General features: G+C 43.7%; 1 protein-coding gene across 8 annotated transcripts in view; it reads right to left on the reverse strand.

The window, feature by feature from the left end:
- Positions 1 to 24,138, reverse strand: part of TNFRSF11A (TNF receptor superfamily member 11a) — a 161,854-nt gene that overhangs the window by 96,015 nt on the left and 41,701 nt on the right. For 5 of the 8 annotated variants that reach the window (XM_082416924.1, XM_082416923.1, XM_082416922.1 and 2 more), the window contains one exon: positions 8,783 to 11,423. In XM_082416924.1, coding sequence (XP_082273050.1) covers positions 11,083 to 11,423 — 341 coding nt within the window. In that variant the 3' untranslated portion in view covers positions 8,783 to 11,082. Of the gene's footprint in view, positions 1 to 5,485; positions 5,604 to 8,782; positions 11,424 to 24,138 lie in introns of those variants that run through there. The other 3 variants (XR_014251745.1, XR_014251746.1, XR_014251747.1) reach the window with 1 other exon arrangement.

Here is a 24,138-nt window from a genome sequence, read left to right on the forward strand (position 1 = left end):
GAAAACTATATCCACACAAAATCCTGGATGTGAAGACTTATAGCAGCTTTATTCACAATTATCCCAAACTGAAAATAACCCAAATGTTACTCATCTGGTGAATGGATAAACAAACTATATCCAGGCAAAAAGAATACTACTCAGCAATAAAAAGGAACAAACTACTGATACATGCAAAAACGAACACTGTGCTAAGTGAAAGAGGCCAGACTCAAACAGCTGCACACTGTATGGTTCCATCCATGGTGGAAAAGGCAAAGCTCTAGGGACACAGAACGGATCTGCAGGTGGCAGGGGCTGGTGGGAGGTGGGCAGTTTTCTACAAAGGAGCAAGGGGGGACTTTTGCAAAGATGTTGAAATGCTGTCTTGATTATGGTGGTGGTTACATGACGACATGCATTTGTTAGAATTCATAGAACTGCAGTCCTAGAAAAGGTGAATTTTACTGCAGGTACTAAATTATACTGACTCAATAAAACTGATTTTAAAACCAGTCATTTTGTGACTTCCTAAGTATCATGCTGATGTTGAATAAGCTTTCATTAACACTCTTGATGCAAACAAGTGTGGGGAAGGCGGGCAGGTCCTTTGTTCTTCAAATAACTAGCCCAGATGTTCTGCTACAGCTGCTTTGTTCCGTCTGAGCAGGAGACAGATGCACAGGTTGACAGGGCCCTGACTGACTGGAGTGCTCTTGGAGAACAGAGGTCACCATCTGCCCCTCCTGGAAGAGGTCCTCGATCCCGTGGACATCTGCTCACCACCCACACCATCCATGGATGCTCAGATATGAAGTGTCAGATAACTGCTGAGTTTGTATTTGCTCGACTTTAAAGATCTCTCAACCATGCCATGGGGGCTGTTTCATTATTTATCATAAATGCTGTAATGAACATACAGTCATTGACACAGATGTATAGGGCCCTGCAGCATTCACCCAGTGGATACGATCACAGACAAGTGCCCATGAGCTGCCGTCAGTGGGGCTGCTCATCCTTCTGACGTTGCCTGTGAGTCTACACTTGCTCTAGGTGCGAAAAAAGGATAACCCGCATCATCTTATTCACAGACAGGAATCCCTTTGGGGACACAGGGCCAACAGACTGTATGCTTAGGATATAAAGTGTCTAATGCAAAGTTTTAGGGCTCACTAATGAATTTGGGAAACTAAGTCTGATTATAATAAGAGGGTTTGGGGTTTTTAAAAAAATATTCACATCATTGATTTATTCCACCTACATCAGTTCTACTCTAGTGTACATAACTTTGCTATAGCCAAAAACAGAACACTTTAGAGGAAGCAAAACAGAGTGGATATAAACATGACTACAATCCACAAAGTCATTATAATAGTGGGCAGGAACGCAAATCTTGGGGCTTGGGTGCAAAACCCACACACTAGTTTTGTGAGCTTGTGGAAGTTCATTAATTTCACTGACCCTATTCTCTCTACTGTAAAGATAACAATAGTCACTTTGGATTTGCTGTGATGATTAAATGGGATTATATATATATGTATATAACTTTGCAGGTGGCTTCAACAAATGGTCGTTATTTGCCCAGACGTTACCTATAACCCACGTGAGGTGAGGCTCTCTCTTTACCTTGAGTCAAATCCACATTCTTGTCTTCCTGTAAGAGGACTGTCAGTGATCACTGCTGCTCCTCCCCCGGAGGCCGCCACAAGTGGATTTATTTACAGCAGGAATTGAAGGTCAAGAGCAGAGTCCGCTGTCAGTGTGAGACGCCGGGGCTTAGTGACGAATGACAGCTCAGCATTGGGCAAGGATTCTGGTCAGAGCTTAGGGCCCCTGGCTCTGCTGTCACACTGCACCTCAGTCCTGACATGTGAACTCTCGTGGCACCTAAGGTTTGTTTCTTTTATCACTGGGAATTATTTTTTCCCCAGATTTATTGACTGACATATAACATTGCGTAAGTTTAACATATACAACGTGATGATTTGATACACACGTACGTTGTGAAATGATTACCACAATAAACTTAATTAACACCTCCATCACCTCACATAATTTTTTGGGATGAGAACATTTAAGATCTACTCTCCCAGCAACTTTCAAGTATTCAATACAGTATTGTTAACTAGAGTCACCATGCTGCACATTAGATCTCCAGAAGTTATTCCTCTTATAACTGGGATTTTGTAACTTTGACCAGCATCTCCCATTTCCCCACCTCCAGCCCCCTGGCAACTACTTCTGGTCTCTGTATCTGTGAGTTTGGCTTTTTTAGATTTCACATGCAAGTGACATCACACAGTATTTGTCTTTCTCTGTCTGACTTATTTCACTTAGCATACTGCCCTCAAGGTCCATCCGTGTTGTCGCAAATGGCAGAATTGCCTTCTTCTTTTATGGCTGAGTAATATATTGTCAGGAATTACTGCTCTATCCTTACTTTACCTTCAGAAGCATAGCCAGCTCTGGCTTAATAAAAATGCTTATTTTAAAAAGGAAGGCACATAAAGAACTCTTTTCTAAATAGTCCCACTTTCCCACCAACATCTTCAGAGCAGAACCTTAAATTGTGTCTTCCAACTAGAAAGATGTATCTTTCCTTGAGTCATTATTGATAGAACAGAAATTGGAAGAGAATGGAAGTCCTATAATGATGTTGTCCTCACTGTGTTTGCTCATGTTATCAGACCTCAGCAGTCGGGGCTACACATGGCTTAGGGGTCCAGCATTCTCCATCTTCCTCTGGACACATTTCTGCCCACAGGCCTGACTGTCCCATAAAACAAGTGCCTTGTTTTATGTTAGTGGCCCTCCTTGGCCACTGATTGGACTGATCCATGTGATCTATGAATGGTATCCTGGTTGGAAAGTTGTGTTGAGCTACCGAGAGTGTATCTCATGGAATTTGGAACTGTCTTATGTATAAACTGGGTGTAGTTTATATCTATAAGGTTTATCTATACACATATACACATACACACAAATACATCTGGCCAGTGGGTAGTGGACACTGGAAATGAAAGGATTTGGGCGCTGAAGATTTGGGAAGAGAGCAGCTATTACCTGCACCACGCATAGCAAAGCTACGAGGGAGACAGAGAGAAACTGAGTCTGAGGGGGAACGTGAGGGGGCAAGAACAGAGGGGCTGTCTCTGGAGCTGCCTCCTTCCTGCGCTTCCAACATCTAAGGTTCGTTTTTGAAATCCCTCCCTGAATTGACCTGATTTCACCACAGTGGGTTCCTTTGTGCAAGCTTGACTTTGAGGCAGTCAGAAATAGTTGTTGGTTTCAACTACCACTGAGCAGGCTTTAAGGGTTTAAACAACCATTTAAAACACAATGCTGGGCTTCCCTGGTGGGGCAGTGGTTAAGAATCCGCCTGCCAATGCAGGGGACACGGGTTCAAGCCCTGGTCCAGGAACATTCCCCATGCCGCGGAGCAGCTAAGCCCGTGAGCCACAACTACTGAGCCTGTGTGCCTAGAGCCCGTGCTCCGCAACAAGAGAAGCCACCACAATGAGATGCCCACCCACCGCAATGAAGAGTAGCCCCCGCGCACCGCAACTAGAGAAAGCCCGCGTGCAGCAACGAAGACCCAACACAGCCAAAAATAAACTAATTAATTAAAAAATAAATAAAACACAATGCTATGGATCCATACATGCATGGTGAGATTCGAGTCCGAACCCCACCTTTGTGTCTGAGGGGTCCTTTCCTAAGGAAGATGGGATCTGGACTTTGCCTTGACATGAAAGCAATATGCTCACCGGTGCAAGAGGAATAAACAGGGTAATTTCCAAGAAAAAGTCACATTCTAAGAGAGTGATGGGTAGAAGGTTTAGCTTCAGCAAGAAGACCTCAGCACAGCACCCTCTGCAGCCCGAGGTCCCGGGGTGGAGGAGGGAAATGGAGGACCTGGCAGAGGGGACCAGAGCGGGGATCGGACACAGGACATGAGGAATCTGGGCAGGGGAGGCTCTGAGGGCCCAGGAGGCAGGGAGGAACAGAAGAGGCGTTGAGGGAACAAGAAGGAATGTGGGAGCCACATGGAAGGATGGAAAAGGGGAAGTGGACCAAGTGCCTGGGGGAAGAGTCACAGAGACAGAGAATGGCTTGAGCAACAGGAAAAGAGGGAGAAAGCGACACAGAATTAGGGGACAGAGAAGAGGTCAGGGAAGTTGGAAAGGAGGAGTGCAGGAGGATGGAGGGCAGACACACAGAGAGACAAGCTTCCCTGGTTCTGACACATTCTCATCGGTGACTCCTGCTCCATGGCATGGCCTCTCCCCATCTAGATTGTCCTTGTTTTCTGATTGGTTAAAAAAAGAGCTACTAATACCATCCCAGTCTATCTCAGAGGGAAGAAGTCAGGACCAGGGGAACACACATCCTACCCCTTCACACGTGCTCTTTTCTCTGACTGCACCATTCTGCAGCGTGTGCACTGGGTGACCAGTGTAGCTGGAATGGAGGAGGGTGGTGTGGGATGAACCTGGAGGGCTGCGGGCCGTGGAGTCCATGTGAAAGGTTTTGATCTCTTTGGGGTAGTTGTGGTCAAATTCATAAAGTCCTGATTCCTCTTTTCTATTATCTGTCCATCTCTGGCATGCCTGCTTCACCAGCTGCAAGTATAAATACAGCTGCACCTCTTTTCTTTTTCCTATTAATTGCTGGAGCCCCCATATGTCAAACAGCTCACATCTAAAGCCTCCCCCTCCAGGCATCCAAGAACCCCAAGGTCTTACTTGGTCCCAAGGGGAAATGTTCTCCTTCCAAATACCCCAGAGAAGATGAGAAAAGCTAGTGAGCTCAGCTGTGGTCTGTCACGGCCTCTGGTCACTGTCGAGCACTGTCCCACACATACAGATACTTGTGTGCTGTTGAGGGGAGGAGAGCCTCCAGGGATAATGCTGGACTTACCTCGCTCATGCTCAGCCACTGTCCCCAGAGCTGAGTGGGACGTGGCTGGGCCTGCAGGAGTGTCCACCTGTCAGCCCCAACTGTTCAGCACCAGTCCAGTGCTCTTCAGAACCCTTGGTGTCCTTTCTCCCAGGGGACCTCACATGGATGCTCTTAATCCTTCACGAAGCTCCTGAGTGTGGAACGTCTCAGGAGGCTGCTGGGCCTCCATGCAGCCCAGCCTTACTGCCCTCCCCTCCACTAGCTCTGCAGACCAAGGGCAACTGCGGAGCATTTTTGTCAGGGCACAACGGATCCCATTACACTCCAGCCAACAGATACCAACTGGCCTTAACTTCATAAGACCAGACCACCTTTCCCATGATAACAAAATCTATCCCATGGCTACCAGCTCCCTCTATTTCCAGACATAGGTGACGGTGGCATTTGGAGTTTGTTTTCATGGTTTCCCTCTCCCAGCACCTCATTATTATAATATTATTATTAATATACAAAATAATGAAATCAGAAAATATCAACAGAAAAACATTCCACATTTCCAACCAAATAAAGACATTTATACCAGCATGTAAAACACAAAACTCACAGTTTCCATGGGTGAATGTGCTCCCTAGAAGCGTGACTGATGCATTCCATAAAGCCTTATAGGACATAGCAGCCCACAGAGCAAGCGACGGCTCTGGGCCCTGACACTGCGAGTCCCACTGTGAAAAGAGGTTTTATTGTAGAAACATTTACTCTGAAAAAATGTTACTGCTATACATATCCTGAACCTTAATTTTTTAATAAAATGAAAAATTGTGACATCTTTACTTTTTTACTAACGGTATTAAATATACTTTCAGAATGCTCTAAAAGCTTTAAATATGTATTTTTCCATGGTTTCTTTGTCATTGAAATAAAAGGCCCTAAAAACCTATATATTCTCATATCCAGAATATATAAAGAACTTTCAAAACACAATAAGAAAATAAACAACCCAATTAAAAAATAGGCAAAAGATTCGAACACACACTTCACCAAATAAGAGATAAAGATGGCCAAATAAACATATGAAAAGATGCTCAGTCATGGGCTGAAAATGTAAATTAAATTAAAGTCACAATGACATCTATTAGAATGGCTAAAATTAAAATAAACCAACAACTGATGCTACCGAGTGCCGGTGAGGATACGGAGCAACTGGAACTCTCCTTCACTGCTGATGAAATGAAGGGAATGTAAAATGGTACAGCCACTTTGGAAAACAATTTCACAGTTTCTTATAGAGTTAAATACATATTTACCATATGATCCCACAATTCCACACCTGGGTATTTACCCAAGAGAAATGAAAACACATGTCCACACAAATTATTATAGCAGCTTTATTTGTAATTGCCCTACGCCGGAAAGAATCCAAGTGTGGGCGAATAAGCATCCATGCAACAGGATACTACTCAGCAATAAAAATGAACTAACTGCTGATGTACCCAATAACTTGGATGGATCTCAAGGGTATTACGCTATAATATTTGAAGGGTCTAAGTTATAAATATAACTATTTCTATACAAAAAGTTTTTTAGAGAAATTTTCACTATAAACAGTGATACCAAGCCATAATGTAGGCTGAAAGGGTTAAGGAATTCTTTTAAATTAAATAGAATAAAGTTATGAAGGAAGGAATAACCCATTTCATTATATTAATTCAGCTCCTTAGCAGGGGCTGCCATGGGAGCATTGGTCCAGGGTTTCCAGAATCTGTGGCTCCCCTGCACTTCTGAGCTTGGCTTCAGTGATACCACCTTACATGCTTGTGCCCACTGCTGACCCCACCCCTGCCCAATTTCAGGTGCCCACGTATTTTTTTAAAAATAAATTTATTTATTTATTTATTTACTTTTGGCTGCATTGGGTCTTTGTTGCTGCACGTGGGCTTTGTCTAGTTGTGGCGAGTGGGGGCTACTCTTCGTTGCGGTGCGCGGGCTTCTCATTGCAGTGGCTTCTCTTGTTGCGGAGCATGGGCTCTAGGTGCACAGGTTTCAGTAGTTGTGGCATGCGGGCTCAGTAGTTGTGGTACGTGGGTTCAGTAGTTGTGGCTTGCGAGCTGTAGAGCGCAGGCTCAGTAGTTGTGGCGCACGGGCTTAGTTGCACCGCGGCATGTGGGATCTTCCTGGACCAGGACTTGAACCCGTGTCCCCTGCATTGGCAGGCAGATTCTTAACCACTGTGATACCAGGGAAGTCCTACCCACCTATTTTTGGAAAGGCTTTAGTAGTTGCAAAGTAGTCTGTTCACCAGCACAGCCCTGGGGAGTCAGGAATTCCACAGATAACCCCTCCTTGTGCCCTGGAGCACAGCAATGTCCACAGTCTTCCCCAGAAATCTAGGACATCCCAGACTCCTTGGAACTCTGCAGCTATCTTCATCTCCTTTCTCAGGGATGCTCGGGGCCCAAGCATCAAAAGCACATTAAATAAAAATGATGACTCACCAATCAAATGTTTAGGCCTTTGAATGATTTATCCTTTCTCGCAAAAAGAGGTTATGCAACTCATGCCCAGAGCTCCCCAAAGCAGATGGCCAAGGAGAGTCATGTGCCATCAGAGACTGTCAAAGAGCAAACATTTCAAAATTATGCCTCTTCCACCGAAGACAGTACTTCTGCTCAAGCTCACCCTTTTGCCGAGTACCTAACCATAAAGAGTTTGTTTGTTGAATCAGCCTAAAGGGTGAACAGGACATCGTTTATCTGTTTATGTAGCAGGTTCTTCTACCCAAAGGATCTCACCAGTTTTCTTGACTTTACAAATTGTCACTTTTCCACGATCTGTGCCAATGGAATGCAGTAGTACCATAGACCCAGTTCCCTCATCATGGATATTTGGCTTTGGAAGGAATCTCAATACTTACATATGAACGTGGAAGTCTCTCATTTGTAGGAATTGACTGTACTCTGCATCAAAGGAATCTGGTCACCAAAGAAGGAAGCACTTATTGGGGGCTGGGAAACGTTCCTCTCCTGCTCCCAGCTGCACTCTCCCCAGCACCATTTGATTATGAACAATGTTCCCGTGGTAGAGAGGGCAAAAGGGCCCCATTCTCCCCTCCTGGTATCTACCACTCTCTCAGTGTCACCCTGTAACTCTGTGTCCTCACCCCTTCAATCTGGCTACCCTGTGTCTTACTTTGGCCAACAGAATGTGGCAGAAGTGACAGCACACCAGTTCAAGCCTAGGTCTCAAAAAGCCTGATATGGTTTTGTTTGCTCTCGGAACCCAGGCACCACCATGAGAAGAAGGCCAGGGCAGCCTGCTGGGAGGACGAGGGACCGCGTGGACAGGGCTCAGTCCGGCCAGCCTTCCCCCAGCCAGTCAGCCTGCAGGCCGCACGCAGGTCAGCAAGCCCAGCTGGGCTCGTCCAGGCCTAATGAACCAACCGAGCTGAGCCAACCCGCAGGGCTGGGAGCTAGATCAATGGTGGTTGTTTTAAACCACTAAGTTTTGGGGTAGCTTGTTACACAGCAGGAGCCCTCTTTTCCCTTGCCATAGGAAGGTTCCAATACTTTACATTCAAACTACTCTTTGTGCTTGCAGGTAGAGAGAAGAAATTAATTCTTCCTACTTCTGATAGCTGAATTAGGTGTGGGTAGAAAACACGAGACTCCATTTCCGTTTCAACTCTTTCACTGCCTAGCCAACCTACATTTTAAAGAATTTTACTTATGAGATCAATGGTAGATATATTATTAAAACAAGGCACTTTCTGTCCAACTCTTGTTGAGGTTTCTACCAATGACACCATATAACTAACATTTGATACCACAGCACATCATAGAGATCAGAAAGACGTCAGATCATTATTTCACAAAAAGCTTTGTTTAAACAAGCCATGAAAAAAAAATTTTATCATCAAATATAAGTTTAATAATCTCTTTATCACATACCCCAGTTTTTCATTATTGTCTTCATTTCATTCTGTTTACATTTGTCATATACATCTCTATAATACACACAGACCTATATTTGCTATATACCTCCTATCATTTAATTGTCTTTGGATCAATATAGAATCAGTAGGGATCAGCGTGGGAAAGAATACTACCTTTTTCTGAAAGTAGATTCTTATGTATTTATTTAGCACCTTTTATTTAAGGAGCTCAAGATACTTTAACATTCACTGTAGCATCCTTATGTTATCTCTAGTTTGGGAAAATGTCAAAAATTAGTGCCTTTTTATAGGAAAAAAAAGGAAAGTATCAGTGAGATGATGACAGTCACAGTAGAAACTTGGGTCTTTAGCTCAGCCTTCTCCTTTGTGAACTATACTTGTTTAACATGTCAAAAGGTTTAATGGTTTCTTCCATTTTTATAACATCTCTCTTTGGATGGATGTGAACTAAAAGGGCAGCACAGACAGTAAATTCCCACCGATGGATCATCCTGGCAACACAGTTATTTCCTGCAGTTTTTCATGTCCGCTAAGAAGCCCCATAAATTATAGAACCACCTCCGCTTCTCCATTAAAAGTCATAATTGATGGTTACTATTCTAGCAATTCCAAGAGACCTGCAACCAACAGGGAGAAACCAGTGATCAACGATCATTCCCTTCAGCTGGGCATTTGTGGCCATTAAAGTCTGGGCAGTGACCACTATCAGCACTCTTAAAACCAACCAGATCTGCAAAATTAATTTTAATGTGCTTAGATATTTTAACTTTAGTATTTGAGGAGAACAAATGCTCACTGGCCACAGCAGATGAAACATCCTAGGTAATTCCTTTCAATCTGACTCACATTGTATGTTTCCTCACAAGAGCACTGACGCTAAGAGAAAAGCACCTCTATGATAAGTTTTCTTAAATTCACAATGTAAGGATTTGGTTTTTAATGTAAACGCATGGAAAATGATGTTTTCCACTTCTACAAGGCTAAATTACAGATACACGATTTTTTAGGAAGAAAATGGTGCCTACTGCCTAAACACATTTATGCTATTCTTGTTTAGAAAGAAAACAAATGCACTTTATTCTTCCTTTCTTGAACTTTCCTGGCACCTTCCTTTCACCGTGTGTGCAGGCCATCCCATGTCCTACTCATTTTCCACATCTTTTCCAGGGAGACATCAAGAATAAGAATGCCAAGTGCAGCAACTTGGATTTTTAGAGATTTAGTTTCCCAAGTACCTGATTGCCTCTGCTGGGAAGGGTACTGCATTCACCCGGGGGGAATGAACCATTTTGAGATGGAGTAAAGGAGGCAGACACGAATTGCAACTTAGTGCTGCCTAGAAATTGACACAAACTTAAAAAACATTCAGGGGGAAAATGGGGTTTCCCCTTTTCCTTCGTTTAGAAAACTGAGAACTCAGAAAAGTTTTCGAACGCTAAAAGTCCCTCCTCTTGCTCTCTGAGCCTCCCCCAGGCTTCACATTTCCAGCCTTCTTCCAAAAGTGCTTAGTGCAGATACCTCACCTCTCCCCACCCCCGCCGTCACCCAAACACAGGCATCTACTCGTGAGAAGGGACCAAAAGAAAACGTATAAAGAAGACCATCACCCTTAGGTGACTTTTCAAGAAAATCGTTAAATAGCAAAAAGAAAAAAGGGCGGACAGTATCAAGAGAAACGTTATGAGAGACAGTGAAATACAAATATCAAATATGGAGGACGGGGTGGGGGGAGGGATACAGACCCAAATAGAACAGGACAGCCATAAAAACAGATGCCATAAAGAGACAAACTACTGATGAACTAACAATGGGAGGTGGAAGTAGAAGAAGAAAAACTATAGAAGGAGATAAAAAGTGGAGTAACCGAGATCAACGTGTACCTGTGCAATTAGTTGACACGTGACTGTGGATGGAAGTGAGTAGTAATAGCAAATGTACTTTTGTTTGCTTGTTTGTTTTTAAAGTCCCCGATTCTATTTAGAACAAAATGGATAAAGAACGTCCGGTCATTTGATGCAGGTGTACCGAACGGAAGGGCGGCAAGGCACACCTCTGGGGCCACGGCCCCGCCCCATCCCAGGCCCCGCCCTCAGGCCCGCCCAGGCGCGGATGCGCGGCGGCATCGTCAGGTGGGGACGCGGCTCCCGACGTGCGCGGCGCAGAGGGCGGGATGGAAGGGCCGCAGCTCCGTGCCCGCCCAGCTGCATCGCGGCTCCGAGGGGCGCTGCGAACCGCAGCGGGTTCTCGGCTGCTCAGCGCCGCGTCTCGGGCGCGCCGGCCTCGGCCTCCCCCTGCTCCTGCACCGGCCGCGAGGCCTTGTCGGGCCCGGGGGCGCCTCGCTCCTGCAGCCCCGGGCCCACCTCGAGGCCGGCGCACGTGTCCGGGAAGCGCGGCCCGAGGCCGGCGAACGAGTCGCAGCACGGCGGGCTCTCCTCCTGCACCGGGCGGCCCACCGGCTCCCCCGCGCCGCCGCCCGGCCCCGCCGGCCCCTCCTGCGAGTTCTGACTGACGTAGACCACGATGATGTCGCCCTTGAAATTCATCACCTGCCCGCTGGAAATAAACGTGGAGTTACTGTTTCCAGTCACATTTCCTACAAGGGGAGAGGAAGAGAGAACACGCAGAGGGTGAGTCATCATCAGTTCTGGGCGAGAACTTGGTCTTGTGAGAGCAAAGTTTCCCAATGAATGGAGGGGCGCTGGCGCCCCAGCCCTCTCACGGGCGGCCCCGCCTCACCCACCCGTCTCCTAAAATGCATGGGGCGCTCCCCGGGGTTCCTTCCTTTGCCGTCTCACCGGGCCTGACTGAGGTGGAGGAAGGAAAAAGGGAGGGAGAGAGAAAGAAGACGAGGGAAGAGAAGCACGACAGTGGGCCATCCTCAAGTTCTGTCGTTGGCCACATTGACCTCGGGGGACACTGGCAGGAGAGCCCGCCCGCATCGCAGAATCACAGACGGGATTCAGATGTTGCAAAAGGGTGTGCGCACGTGATGGATACGCAGCAAACACAGCCAATGGCTCAGCAATGGTCAAATGCATCAGGAAGGGAAGCAAAGGCTGCAGCGAAGGTTGCTGCCCGTTAGGACCCTGGAGCCCACCGCAGCCCAGCCTCCTCTCTGACCAGACTCTTTCACATCTTTTCACCCTCCCTGGAGCGGTCCCTAAGCTCAGCCCTGGAGGGCCATGGGGCCACCCGGGCTCAGTATTTAGCAGAAATTAATTTCCTTAACATTTTTTTAAACTCCTAGAAAAAAAAGAGATTCACAAGACTAAAATGGAGAAAAGCCAACCAACCAAACAAAAACAATCTTACAAATCACTCTTTCCTTCTGATCCCTGGGAGGTGTTTTGTCCTCAGGGGGTTCTACCATCACTTTTTGTGGGTGACTGGATTTAGCCAGTCTTTAATTAGTGGGCCTTTTGAAAAACAAATAGAAAGTTCAACAACTGTTAGGAAACCTACTACCTCTTATTCTCCTATGTTAAAGACTGATGCTCTACAAATGACCCAGGTGAAAATAAATGCCACAAACCAAGCAGATGCAGAAATGCCCCAACACTCAGCATCACAAGCAGAATCTTTCAGCCTGACCAGGGAAGGTGAACATAAAAACAGTGCCTCACTATTAACCTCATCTTTTTTTTTTTCTTCTGTGTTGTGACAAAGCTTAATAATAATTACACAAATAAAATCGTTTCTGTCATTACTCTCCATGAAGAGATTTCTCCCAGATGTGGAAGGCATATTTTGGATGGTCTGACTGAAATACCAACAGCATTCAGGAAATACCAGGAGCCTTCCCTCCACCCACAGGGTACCTTCAGAGATCCTGAGACAGGCACAGTGGCCCATTACAGGGATTTCAATGAAAACAGAGATTTCAAATATGAGCAACAAATTGAAAGTCACAAGGAAGGATTTGTGACTCACACTCTTTCTCCCGTTGGCAGTTGTATTGGGGATGTTCCTAGATGGGTGGTGGCAGGGATTTATTTGCCTATTAATTCCCCCAAGTGACTTGGGCAAGTACAGCTAGTATTCCATTCACCAACTAGGCAGATTGACCCATGTTCTCCATTACCTCTAAAATACACAGACATGATCCAGCAATCCCACTCCTGGGCATATATCCAGAGAAAACTATGGTTGGAAAGGATACATGCACCCCAGTGTTCGTTGCAGTGCTGTTTACAAGAGCCAACACATGGAAACAACCTAAATGTCCATCAACAAATGAATGGATAAAGAGAATCCATTGTGGTACGTATATACAATGGAATATTACTCAGCCATTAAAAAGAATGAAATAATGCCATTTGCAGCAACATGGATGGACCTAGAGATTATCATACTAAGTGAAGTTAAGTCAGACAGAGAAAGACAAACATCATATGATATCACTTAAATGTGGAATCTAAAAAAAATGATACAAATGAACTTGTTTACAAAACAGAAACAGACTCATAGACTTAGAAAACAAACTTATGGTTACCAAAGGGGAAAGGTGGAGGGGGAGGATAAATTGGGGGTTTGGGATTGACATATACACACTACTATATTTAAAATAGATAACCAACAGAGACCTACTGTATAGCATACGTAACTCTACTCAATGTTCGCAATAACCTAAATTGGGAAAGAATTTGAAAAAGAATAGATATATGTATATGCATAACTGAAGCGCTTTGCTGTACACCTGAAACTAACACAACACTGTGAATCAACTATCCTCCAATATAAAATAAAAATTAAAAAAAAACATAGACAGGTGCTCATAACATCGCGCGTACTCCACGCTACAGGTCTACTCTCTATTATGCCTATGTCTTTCTGCTCTCACCAGCTACCAAGTTAGTTCTTAAGTCTGTTTTTAACTAGTTGAACCTATTAGGAAATCTAATGAAATACAAGCGTACCTCGTTTTCTTGCTCTTGGGTTTACTGTGCTTTGAAAATACTGCGTTTTTTACAAGTTGAAGGTCTGTGGCAACCCTGCATTGTCAGATGATGGTTAGCATTTTTGGCAATAAGTATTTTTAAACTGAGTATGTACATTATTCTTTTAGACATGCCATTGCACACTTAATAGACTACAGTATAGTGTAAACATAACTTTATATGCACTGGGAAACCAAAAAAATTCGTGTGACTCACTTTATTGTGGTGTTTGCTTTATTGCGGTGGCCTGGAACTGAACCTGCAGTATCTCCAAGGTCTGTCTGTATCTTTATGTAAAGTTGTGAAATGTAAGTAAGTGTGAAAAAAAGGCAAATGTTTCTAAGAAAACTAAAGTGAATGCTTTGCAAGGACCCAAATAAATGTGAACCACTAAATGCAAAACAAAAGGCATCAGCAAGCTGCTGAACTGGTGTGTGGTGGCGTGGGCAAGGCAGCTGTTAAAAGAAAAAATGAAAAGGAGACTTTAAAAATGCAGAAGGAGTTTGCATTCAGACTTGTTATGCCTGGAAATTAAGATGGTGTGGTTAACGTGAAAAAGGCTCAGGAAACTATATTCAGCCAACACATATGTCCCTATACTAAAAAATCAATGTGTGAATGCAAGTTATATGTTTTAAGTTTAAAAAGATGTTGAAGAGGTGAAGTTGTAGATGACTTTTTCAAGTAACTCAACAACTACTAACTGAGAGCCGATATAAGGTCTCTACTGTAGCAGCAGCAGCATGAATGAGCATAGTAACACAGGAGAAGTCTTCCTAGTTGAGGGATCACTAGTTAACAGAAAAAGTCAAAGTGAGAAATCAAAAATAATATGTGTATACCATAGACCATATTCCAATTTAAAATGTACTGTTTAAAAATAAAAAAATAAAAAAAAATATAAAAATAAAAAATAAAATACCATGATTATTTAATAAGAGCAGCAAATTTAAGTTGCTTTAAAGTATGATTTTTTTCATGGTATAATTCCTTTAGCTTTTTATTATTACAACATTGAAGAACATCATGATTCTATTGTTCTTCAAGATCATGTAAACCTACACACAGGGCAGTGCTAGCCGCTGCGTGATTGATCTATGGTCTTGAATTTAATATCTTTTTTGTCCTCTTCATATGGATTTATCTGTTTATGTCATGGTATATATAATTTCTCCATCATTTAAAATTTTATTTTCCAGCAAATCATCATCATGACTCCATTGTTGTTTACCTTCCTCATCAGACTCTTCAGTTTGTCTGAACTCAGATAAAAACCCATTTTTTTTTTAACCATTATCTTACACATCAAGATTTTGTGTTAAACTTTTCTTCTTCAGAATTTCATTCCAGGGGACTTCCCTGGCGGTCCAGTGGTTAAGACTCCACGCTTCCAACGTTAAGGGGCACGGGTTTGATCCCTGGTCAGGGAACTAAGATCCCACATGCCGTGCAGCCAAAAAACCAAAAAACAAAAAAATGTCATTCCATGCCTTTGCCTCATGGTCAACAATATATTTTTGATATATTCTATAGGATCGATATCCTTATTTTCTATATTTTTTTCCAAATGGAACTCAAACCCTTTTTCCTAAGAAATATATTTAAACATTTCGTAATTCTTCGATCCATAGACTGGATCAAGAATATTATTCTTGCAGGGGACACAGTACAGAGGGGAGGACCAAAAAAAGGCCTTTAAATTCCTGACGATTAGGATGTAAAGAAAAGCTACCTAGAAAGAGTATGAGATTCTCAATTTTATTCTTCATGTGTTTCTTCATCGAAAGTACAATTAATGACAAAAACTACCTTCGATCAAGTCCAAGTCTGTTCCATTCACACTGACTTTTATGAGAGTAGTAAACTGGTACAGACTAAACTTTAAAAAGCTCTACTTATTTGCCAGTAAGAGTAAGTGACAGCAGAGCCATCTTCAGGGGCATGTGACTTGTGCAGTCGCACAGGGCCCTATGCTCAGAAGGGCCCCGTGCTTGTTTAATGTTCTGTTGTCATCATCTTGAAATTCTTACTAATTTTTGCACAAGGGGCTTCATATATGCACTTTTCACTGGGCTCTGGAAACTTTGTAGCAGGTGGCAGACAGCTATAAGGAGTGCTGCTCTGTTTCCCCCTCCCCCCCTCACTGATGCTCTAATTTAATGTTACCCTTTTTGGAGGTAACATCTTATAAGTTGGACATGTTTCAATATTGCAGACACATTTGCCAATCTAAGTTTCTCTATTGATAAAGAACTCAATGTTCGGTAAAACTCTTGAGTTGCAGAGGCTACCCACCGGTGCTCCTAAAATGTGGACTCTATGAGATGTTTCCCTGGTGTTCAAGCCACTTGCCACCCGCTATAAAACTTTCAACACCCACTTTCTGATAGAGAACTGAGGCTTGTTCCTTTGAGAAAAGGTCTGCTGACTGTATCAATTATACCTGTCAGGCTTTGCCTCCGATCTCGTTTTGGTTTCTTTAAAGTGAAATGAGAACCAAGCCAGCTGCCAAGTAGTCTAAGTGCAGAATCCTTCTAGAGTTTTATTGCCTCAACCTTTCATCACCTCACCCTCTCAACTTCAACAGCAAAAAGATTTTAGCAGCTCATTCTTTGAATCTTCCTGAAGCACTTAATAGTTTTCATAGAAATAATTCTCATGCTTATCAACTTCATTTTTTTTTTTAACCAGTTAATGCAACAGTTAAAGTTTTAAATTACAACAGGATCAACTCACGCTCATAGGACTGGGCAGACCTGTGGATTTTAGTAAGCGTGGCCATTCTGTGGGCGGCAGCAGAAGGTCCGGGGTGTCCTAGAGTGACCCATTAGCTGTGAGTAATCAGTGTGCTGTCGGCTTCCGTCAGGCCACTCTACAGAGGTTAGGAGGATGTGGGCTAATCTATGGTTAAGTGAAGCTAGATTAAGATTAAGCTGGATCACTATTACAATACTAATAGTGATGGAACACCTCAAATCCGGAATTTACTGCATGCCCCCTCTGTGCCAGGCTGGCTGCATTACAAACACCAGCTCGCAGTTCCTCCTCAGATGAGCATTCCAGGCTTGCTTCTTTTTCCCCCTCTATGACTGACATGGCTTCAGGGATGAAAACTGTCTAACAGCCTTCTTTCTCCAGCCTCATCACAATGCAGACTCACCTGCAAGTAATCTACTAACATCTGTGGCATCCTAGTCTCACCTGTCTCAACTTCAACAGCAAAGAGCCTTTAGCAGCTTAGAGTGGTGTTTCACTCTCTTAAGAGCATGACTGGTTCCATATACATGTGTTAGCATATGGTATTTGTTTTTCTCTTTCTGACTTACTTCACTCTGTATGACAGACTCTAGGTCCATCCACCTCACTACAAATAACTCCATTTCGTTTCTTTTTATGGCTGAGTAATATTCCATTGTATATATGTGCCACATCTTCTTTATCCATTCATCTGTTGATGGACACTTAGGTTGCTTCCATGTCCTGGCTATTGTAAATAGAGCTGCAGTGAACATTTTGGTACATGACTGTTTTTGAATTATGGTTTTCTCAGGGTATATGCCCAGTAGTGGGATTGCTGGGTCGTATCCGAGAAAAAAAAAAAAAAAAGGTCATGAAGAACCTAGGGGCAAGATGGGAATAAAGACACAGACCTACTAGAGAATGGATTTGAGGATATGGGGAGGGGGAAGGGTAAGCTGGGACAAAGTGAGAGAGTGGCATGGACATATATACACTACCAAACGTAAAACAGATAGCTAGTGGGAAGCAGCCGCATAGCACAGGGAGATCAGCTCGGTTGCTTTATGACCACCTAGAAGGGTGGGATAGAGAGGGTGGGAGGGAGGGAGATGCAAGAGGGAAGAGATATGGGAACATATGTATATGTATAACTAATTCACTTTGTTACAAAGCAGAAACTAACACACCATTGTAAAGCAATTATACTCCAATAAAGATGTTAAAAAAAAAAAAAAAAAGAAGAGCATGACTGGTGACTAAAAGGGTGGTGGTTTCAGTGGCGGCCCAAGTACAGGAGGGACAGAAATGGGGTTGGGACAGAGGAGAGTGCAGGACCCTGAAAGCTCTGGTCCTGCCCTGGCTCGGCCTCCACTAGCTGTGGAATTGGGACAAACTACCTAACAACTCGGTCTGCTCTTTATGAAACAAGCATCAATTTTCAAGCCCAGCTAGCCTGGCAGCGTGCAGCCGCCCAGAGCAGGCATATGATAAATGTTAAATGAATGAATAAATGAACGCGTGAATAGCCAGCAGGATGGCATAGGGTCAAACGAGACAGTGGATTTGAAAATGCTTGGGAAATAGCACAGAATTTCTCACAGGTACAATGCTGGCATCATTACTCCCAGAATGTAATGTTTGTGCTCATGGAACTCCCCAGGAAACGAGATTCGGGAAATGTACTGGGCGGTCATGCTATCTTTCCATCCCTGTCTTGTTGAAGGACTTCAAAATACCTTGAAGACTGAAAGGGCACTTACCTCTAGCAATCTAACCAACTTTTATTTTCTTTGCTGAAATAATCCATCATTCTGACTGTTTCCATTTTGAACACTCATCTATGTAATTCTACACAAATCCCCCACCATCTCATTTCTCATCATGCAAGTCAGCAGCTAGTTGAACGTAGCACTAGAGTAGGTCAAGGTTTTGAATGAGTTGGTAATATCCTTATCCTGTATTACGCCTCAGTCATGAACTGTCCTTGTTTACAAGCAATCGTTCCGTGAAATCAGCTTTCTGCCTTTCAGAGGGTTTTACACGGTTGTGTGAATGGACCTGAGAGGGCAAGGCCCAGGGATGGCGAGTCAAAAGGACCCCATGTCAGCAAGGTGGGTGCTGCGGGCCCCCTAATGAGCATGGTTGCCGGGGTTTCCGCAGCTGGTACATGCCCGGAAGGGGTAGCCCTCTCCACTGACAGCCAAGGAAACCCCAGGATGTTCTGATGTCAGGGGAGACCTTCTCCCTTGCTGGTGGCTGGTTAAGGGGGGAATGTGGAAAGGGAGGGATGGGGTGCATGAGGCTTGTCCAAGATGCCTTAAGAAGGCTTAAGGCTTTCATAGGTCCCATTAGTCCACAGACCTATGGGAATACGAGCAAAGCCAGGCCCGTCACTTCCCTCTTCCCTACTCTCCGAAGCTGTCTTTCCGCCAGCTTTCCCCAGCAAGCTGCCTCTGGCATTTATTTTAATTTTATTTTACTTTCAAAAAAAGATGGGGTTGGAGGCACGTGGAAGAAAGAGCTTTCCTCCCAAAAGAATCGGTGATAGTGAAAACAGTAACTTCCTGAGACAATTGACAGAAAAAAGGGGACTCAGAGGCCAAAGTAGCCATCACCTCCTGCACAGACACTAGCGCCCCTTCCCATGGAACCTTCTGGGCCTGGCCTGGCCACTGCCCTGTGCTCAGCCTGAGTAGCCAATGATCCCAGCCCGAGTTTGCCCTTATTCTACAGCACAGTGAGGATTCTCCAGCGCACGGTAAACAAATGAAATCAGTAACATTGGCACTGATTTATGGGGAGACAGTGCCATGGTTGAAGGCATAGGCTTCAGAATCAGATAGTTGAGTCATGGTTTCATCGCTGACTTGCTCTGTGGTCCTGGGCGAGGACCTTGCCCACAGGATTCCTGTGAGGAAGTGGGAAGGTAATACCTACACGAAGCACTTAGCCAGCACCTGGTAACTAATACCTATAATGTCACTGATAAAAATGCAACCTTCAGGATGTCAGAACAGGCTTAATGTGCCTCTGAACACAAGGGGATTGATAGACTTCTATGTGAAGGCTACCCAAAAGGATGATTTGAGAACTAGCATGACATGAGGGTTTTTATTAAATTAGAACACCTGAAGAGTTTCTAACATTTAAAATGGGTTGGTTGGCTTAACATTAATATTTAATGTGACTTAGCTAGAAAAATTTTCAGGTCACTTGAGAGAGTTAAAAATAGCATTTTAAGTCAACAGAAACAATGAATAAATGAAGTGTCTCATCATGACCAGAAAGATGTTTATAGTTTGCTAAGCCCCTGCTTTGCATAGCAGGCCCCGTGGAATCCCTATTTCTCCGGCAGAGAGAACAAAATTCCTTTTAAGAACTCAATCCTTGACACAATTTACATTTTTTAAGCAAGGTAATGCATACTTGTCTTCTCAAAGGCTTATTATGTTGTTTAAAATGCATAACGTATGAATATTAAATCACAAGAACTATAGCAAATAATATCACCCAATTGTCATGTAGATTTTCTTCCAAGGAAAAGAACTAAAAATATACACAAATCCACTCAAATTACCCAGGCTATATTGGGTTCTTTTGGAATTTTTTAAAAACTTATTTTATATTTAACCCATATGCTTCTCATGTGATTTTCCTTTTTATGGAAATGCAAGATCTGTTTCAGGCATTTGGAAGAAACTGGGTCTATGATGATATGGGAAGGGAAACAGTATTTAATAGTTCCATTCTGAATCATGCTTGAAAATTACTTAGAATGGCTCACAAACGAAACCCTTCCAAAATGAGCCCCATTAGAATAGAAGGAAGGGAAGTAGGGCTAAACTAAAAGATACAGTGAACAAATTTTTCTTATATTTTGAAATAATGCATTGACCTTTAGCATCAATGAATGCTGAATTTTATTACCAAATAACTGAATTAAAAAATATTTTTAACTTATAGAATCAGTGAGCTAATACCTGCCCTTACGATACTTAGCTAAAAGTCAAACACAAGTTAGTGGATGGCATTGCAACAGGAGAGAGAAGAAAGTTAGAAACAGAGGACTGTCCTTTGCTCAGGGAGAGGGGAGGAAGGGGAAGAAAACTGGGGTAAGAGAATGTTTATCTGTCTTTCAGGATGGAAGTGGATGGTCAAGAATAGTCATTTCAGGACGGGGTGGGGCCCAGGGATGGGAGACCAAGGATGGGGGACAATGGAGTCAGGCGTGTACTCTCATCCTCCAGTGCCCTTGGCTCCCAGGCATTAGCCTAGGTGTGTCTATGCCACTTGGATGGACCAGCGCATCCTTGTTTCTGCCATCTCTGCCTCCTCTGCCCAGGACACCTAAGTCTGCCCAGGACAGCTAGCGGCCATCCTTCCATCCCCTGCCTGGCCCCCTGCTCCCCTGAACAGACCGAAGAGGTAGGAGGCTGAGAGTGAGTTAGGGAACAAACAGGAAGCTATGGGCTCTTATTCCTTTAGTTATTCATGACTGGATGTATGGAGGAATGAATGAATGAATGAATGAGCTTATGAACATTTATTCACTTATACTGTGAGTAAGCTGCCATGGGAGAGACGAGGAAGATCGGGAGTGGTGAAGGTCACGGCAATTCCTACCAACTAACTGTTCGTGGCTGCCTAGAGACGGCTGTTGATAAAGGTACGAGTGTGCTGGGCTCAGTGAGAAAGATGCCAAGACGAATTACGAGGGGCTGCCGAGGGCACGGAAAGGGAGAGTGGCCACCCAGGCAGCTAACATGCATCCCTGGTTTAGGAAGCAGCATTTGAGCTGGGACTTGAAGGTCAGGAGGAGCTGGGTGCTCTGGAAAAGGGGACCGTGTGGGGACAGAGTGGCCACACTAGGGGAGACCTGTTACAGTGCAGAAGCAGGAAAGTGAGAGATTCCCACTAAAAATGGCTGAGGCTGGCGTTGGCCAAACTTAGGTGGGTGAGCAGGTGAAGAGCGCCAACAGGCTGCAGGTTAGGGGGGCTGGCCATGGAGGGCCTTGCTTTCTCAAATTATTGATTCTCTTTGTGTTGTCCATTCCCTAGCACCAATCCCTACTTGTTTTCCAAGCTTTTCCAAGTCTCCGTGTCTCAGTGGAACCTCAGTAAAGATGTGATAGAGAATCATGTAGCTGGTGCTCATGAAGAATTGTTGTGGGCCCTGGGAGCAAACACCTCTCTCCAGTTCAGAAGTGTCTGAACCAATTAAGTGATCTCAGGAGCCAGAAGCAAGTCACAGGCCAACTAGTGACACATTAATCATAAGAAGTTGTTCTTTCACATGACATCATTTTCTAGACACAGAATTCTCCAAACTCCAGGTGAAAGGGCTTGTAACCAAGGTAACCACCGTCATGTCATCAGGATAATTTAAGACGTAAATCAAGACATGGTTTCGCAAAACAAAACCACAAGTATGTTTTCCCCTTTCATTGGTTTTTGCTGATAACTCTCCTTGTGCTTTAAGAGCTGTGACACTGCTAAGACAGACTTACCGTCGGGTATTATTTTTGAAAGATAGGCTTGTGGAGCTGTTTGAAGAACAATCATCCTCTTCACAAGGAAGCTGGGTGTAAAGGAGATACTTTTCCCTACTTAGGTGGCGCCCAACCCTGTCATTTCTGCAGAAACCACTTGATTTGGTTGTAAGTTTTTTTCTTCTTAAATACTCACATATAAAAATCCAAAAGCCAATAAAAAGGTCACCTCCCTCAAGTCCTGAGAGCACAGTGGCTTTCAGGAGATCGTGTAGGATTAACCCCACCTATAACGTTCACCCAAGCTCCATCCTCTTTCACACATTTTATAGAAGATAAACTATGACAATTAAAAAAAAGCAATAATGAGAAAGTGCTATTTTGACCAGGAATCAGAAGGCCTGTTTATGTAGAAGTAATTATGGAGAGACCTGCACAGCCTCAAAAATCAATCTGGCTGCTACTTCTCCTCAGGCGAACATGAATTTGGCCCACTTGCTGGCAACTCTCTATGGATGTTTTATATGGCTGAGCACCAGATTAAGACAGAAAAAGCAGTGTAAACTTTTTGCAAATTAATACCACTTAGTTGATGACACACTTTTTTTTTTTTTTCCTTCTTTCCACGCCTAGATGTTTAGTGCTGGAGAAAAAAAAGATAAAAAAAGCAGAGATGGGCACTGCTTTAACTCCTTATAGGAGAGCTCGGATCCGCATTTTTGGTTTCATGACACTACGAAAAAATTGATCTCTTTCACTTTGGCCAGTGCTGTTCTTCCAAGAACTGCTGCTGCTTTTCACACAGCAGCAAACATCACCTTCCTGATGTTAGCAACTGAAAAACAGGTCTGTCCCCTGCAGTGTCACAAGACGTGGCAGCTGCCACACTGAGGTTCCGCCTCCTTCCTCCCCACACCCCCAAATACTCGTGTTCTCTCTGTGTGTGCAACCAGTGGGAAGAAAATTACCCTGTAGAAAAGAAAGAGACCAATGCAAACGAACCATAGAGCCAAACTTTTAGACACGGAAATTACTTAAAATCTTTGAAAAAAAAAGTTGAGGTCTTCTGGAGGAAAAACATATCAGTTCTTTGAAAAATATCCCCAGGCCTATCTCCTCCTTTCAGTTTGACTGAGAACTGATAGAGAATTTACCCATCAGTGAATCTGTGTAGTTGCAGCAAAACCACAAACCTTGGAGAACAGATTCAAATTCATTGTTCTACCCAATAAGCCAGGAGCCATCATCAGCATGGGGCAAAACAGTCTCCATTTAGGGCCCGATTGAGCTACCTCATAGTTATAAAATAATTCAAAGACCAGCTGCTAGACCCGGTGGCAGTCTAAATAAAGAGGCAGGAAAGAAAAAGAAAAAGCATCCCAGGATAAAGGTGGTCCATGAACGGGCTTTGTGGTTTGGGAGAGTGGGAGGGTTCTGTGAAGCCCCTTAAATAGTACATATGCATATATTCATTTTTCTGGAGAGAGGGTCTATAGCTTTCAGAAAATTCTCAGAGATTCCCTGACCACCCCTTCCCATAATACAGCAAACAATCCCCAGAACCAGAGGAAGCCCTCACCATCAGCAGAAAAGTTCCCTGTAACTACATAATAAAACAGAGGATGTTTTACCTTCTCAGAAAAAAGTTATAATATTACAACTGGTGGCCTATTCACACTCAAGCAGTGGTGCAGCAATAAATCTCTATAATGATTTTAAATTGTAAAACCATCCTCCTGGTTCCATAAATATATCCTATGCAGTGTTTATAAAAGGGGCTTCTCATAAAAAGCATCAAAGGACAGCCACTGCCCCATTAATTTGGCCCGGAATCAACAAGCTACACTCAATAAATATTAATTAATCAACGATTAACTAAACAATTTTGTTTGTTGTCCTGAAACTTATAAGAGCTTTTTTGGGGGGAAATTTGAGGCCTAGGTCGCTTTAAAGAAAAAACCCAGACCCAGAAACCTGAGGCAATGCCTTGACTTCAGCCAGTCCTGCGGTCAATGTTGGCATTGTCTTCAGGGGTCAATGCTGGGATTTGAGGTCTAATCCCATTGTGAGAGGCCTGAATGCAAAAGGGCATGGGGCACGTATAAACCAAGAGAGAGAGCCCCAGGGGTACGATCCACAAACC

Source organism: Balaenoptera physalus (assembly GCF_965194825.1).
Source record: "Balaenoptera physalus genome assembly, chromosome: 12".
NCBI lineage: Eukaryota > Metazoa > Chordata > Mammalia > Artiodactyla > Balaenopteridae > Balaenoptera > Balaenoptera physalus.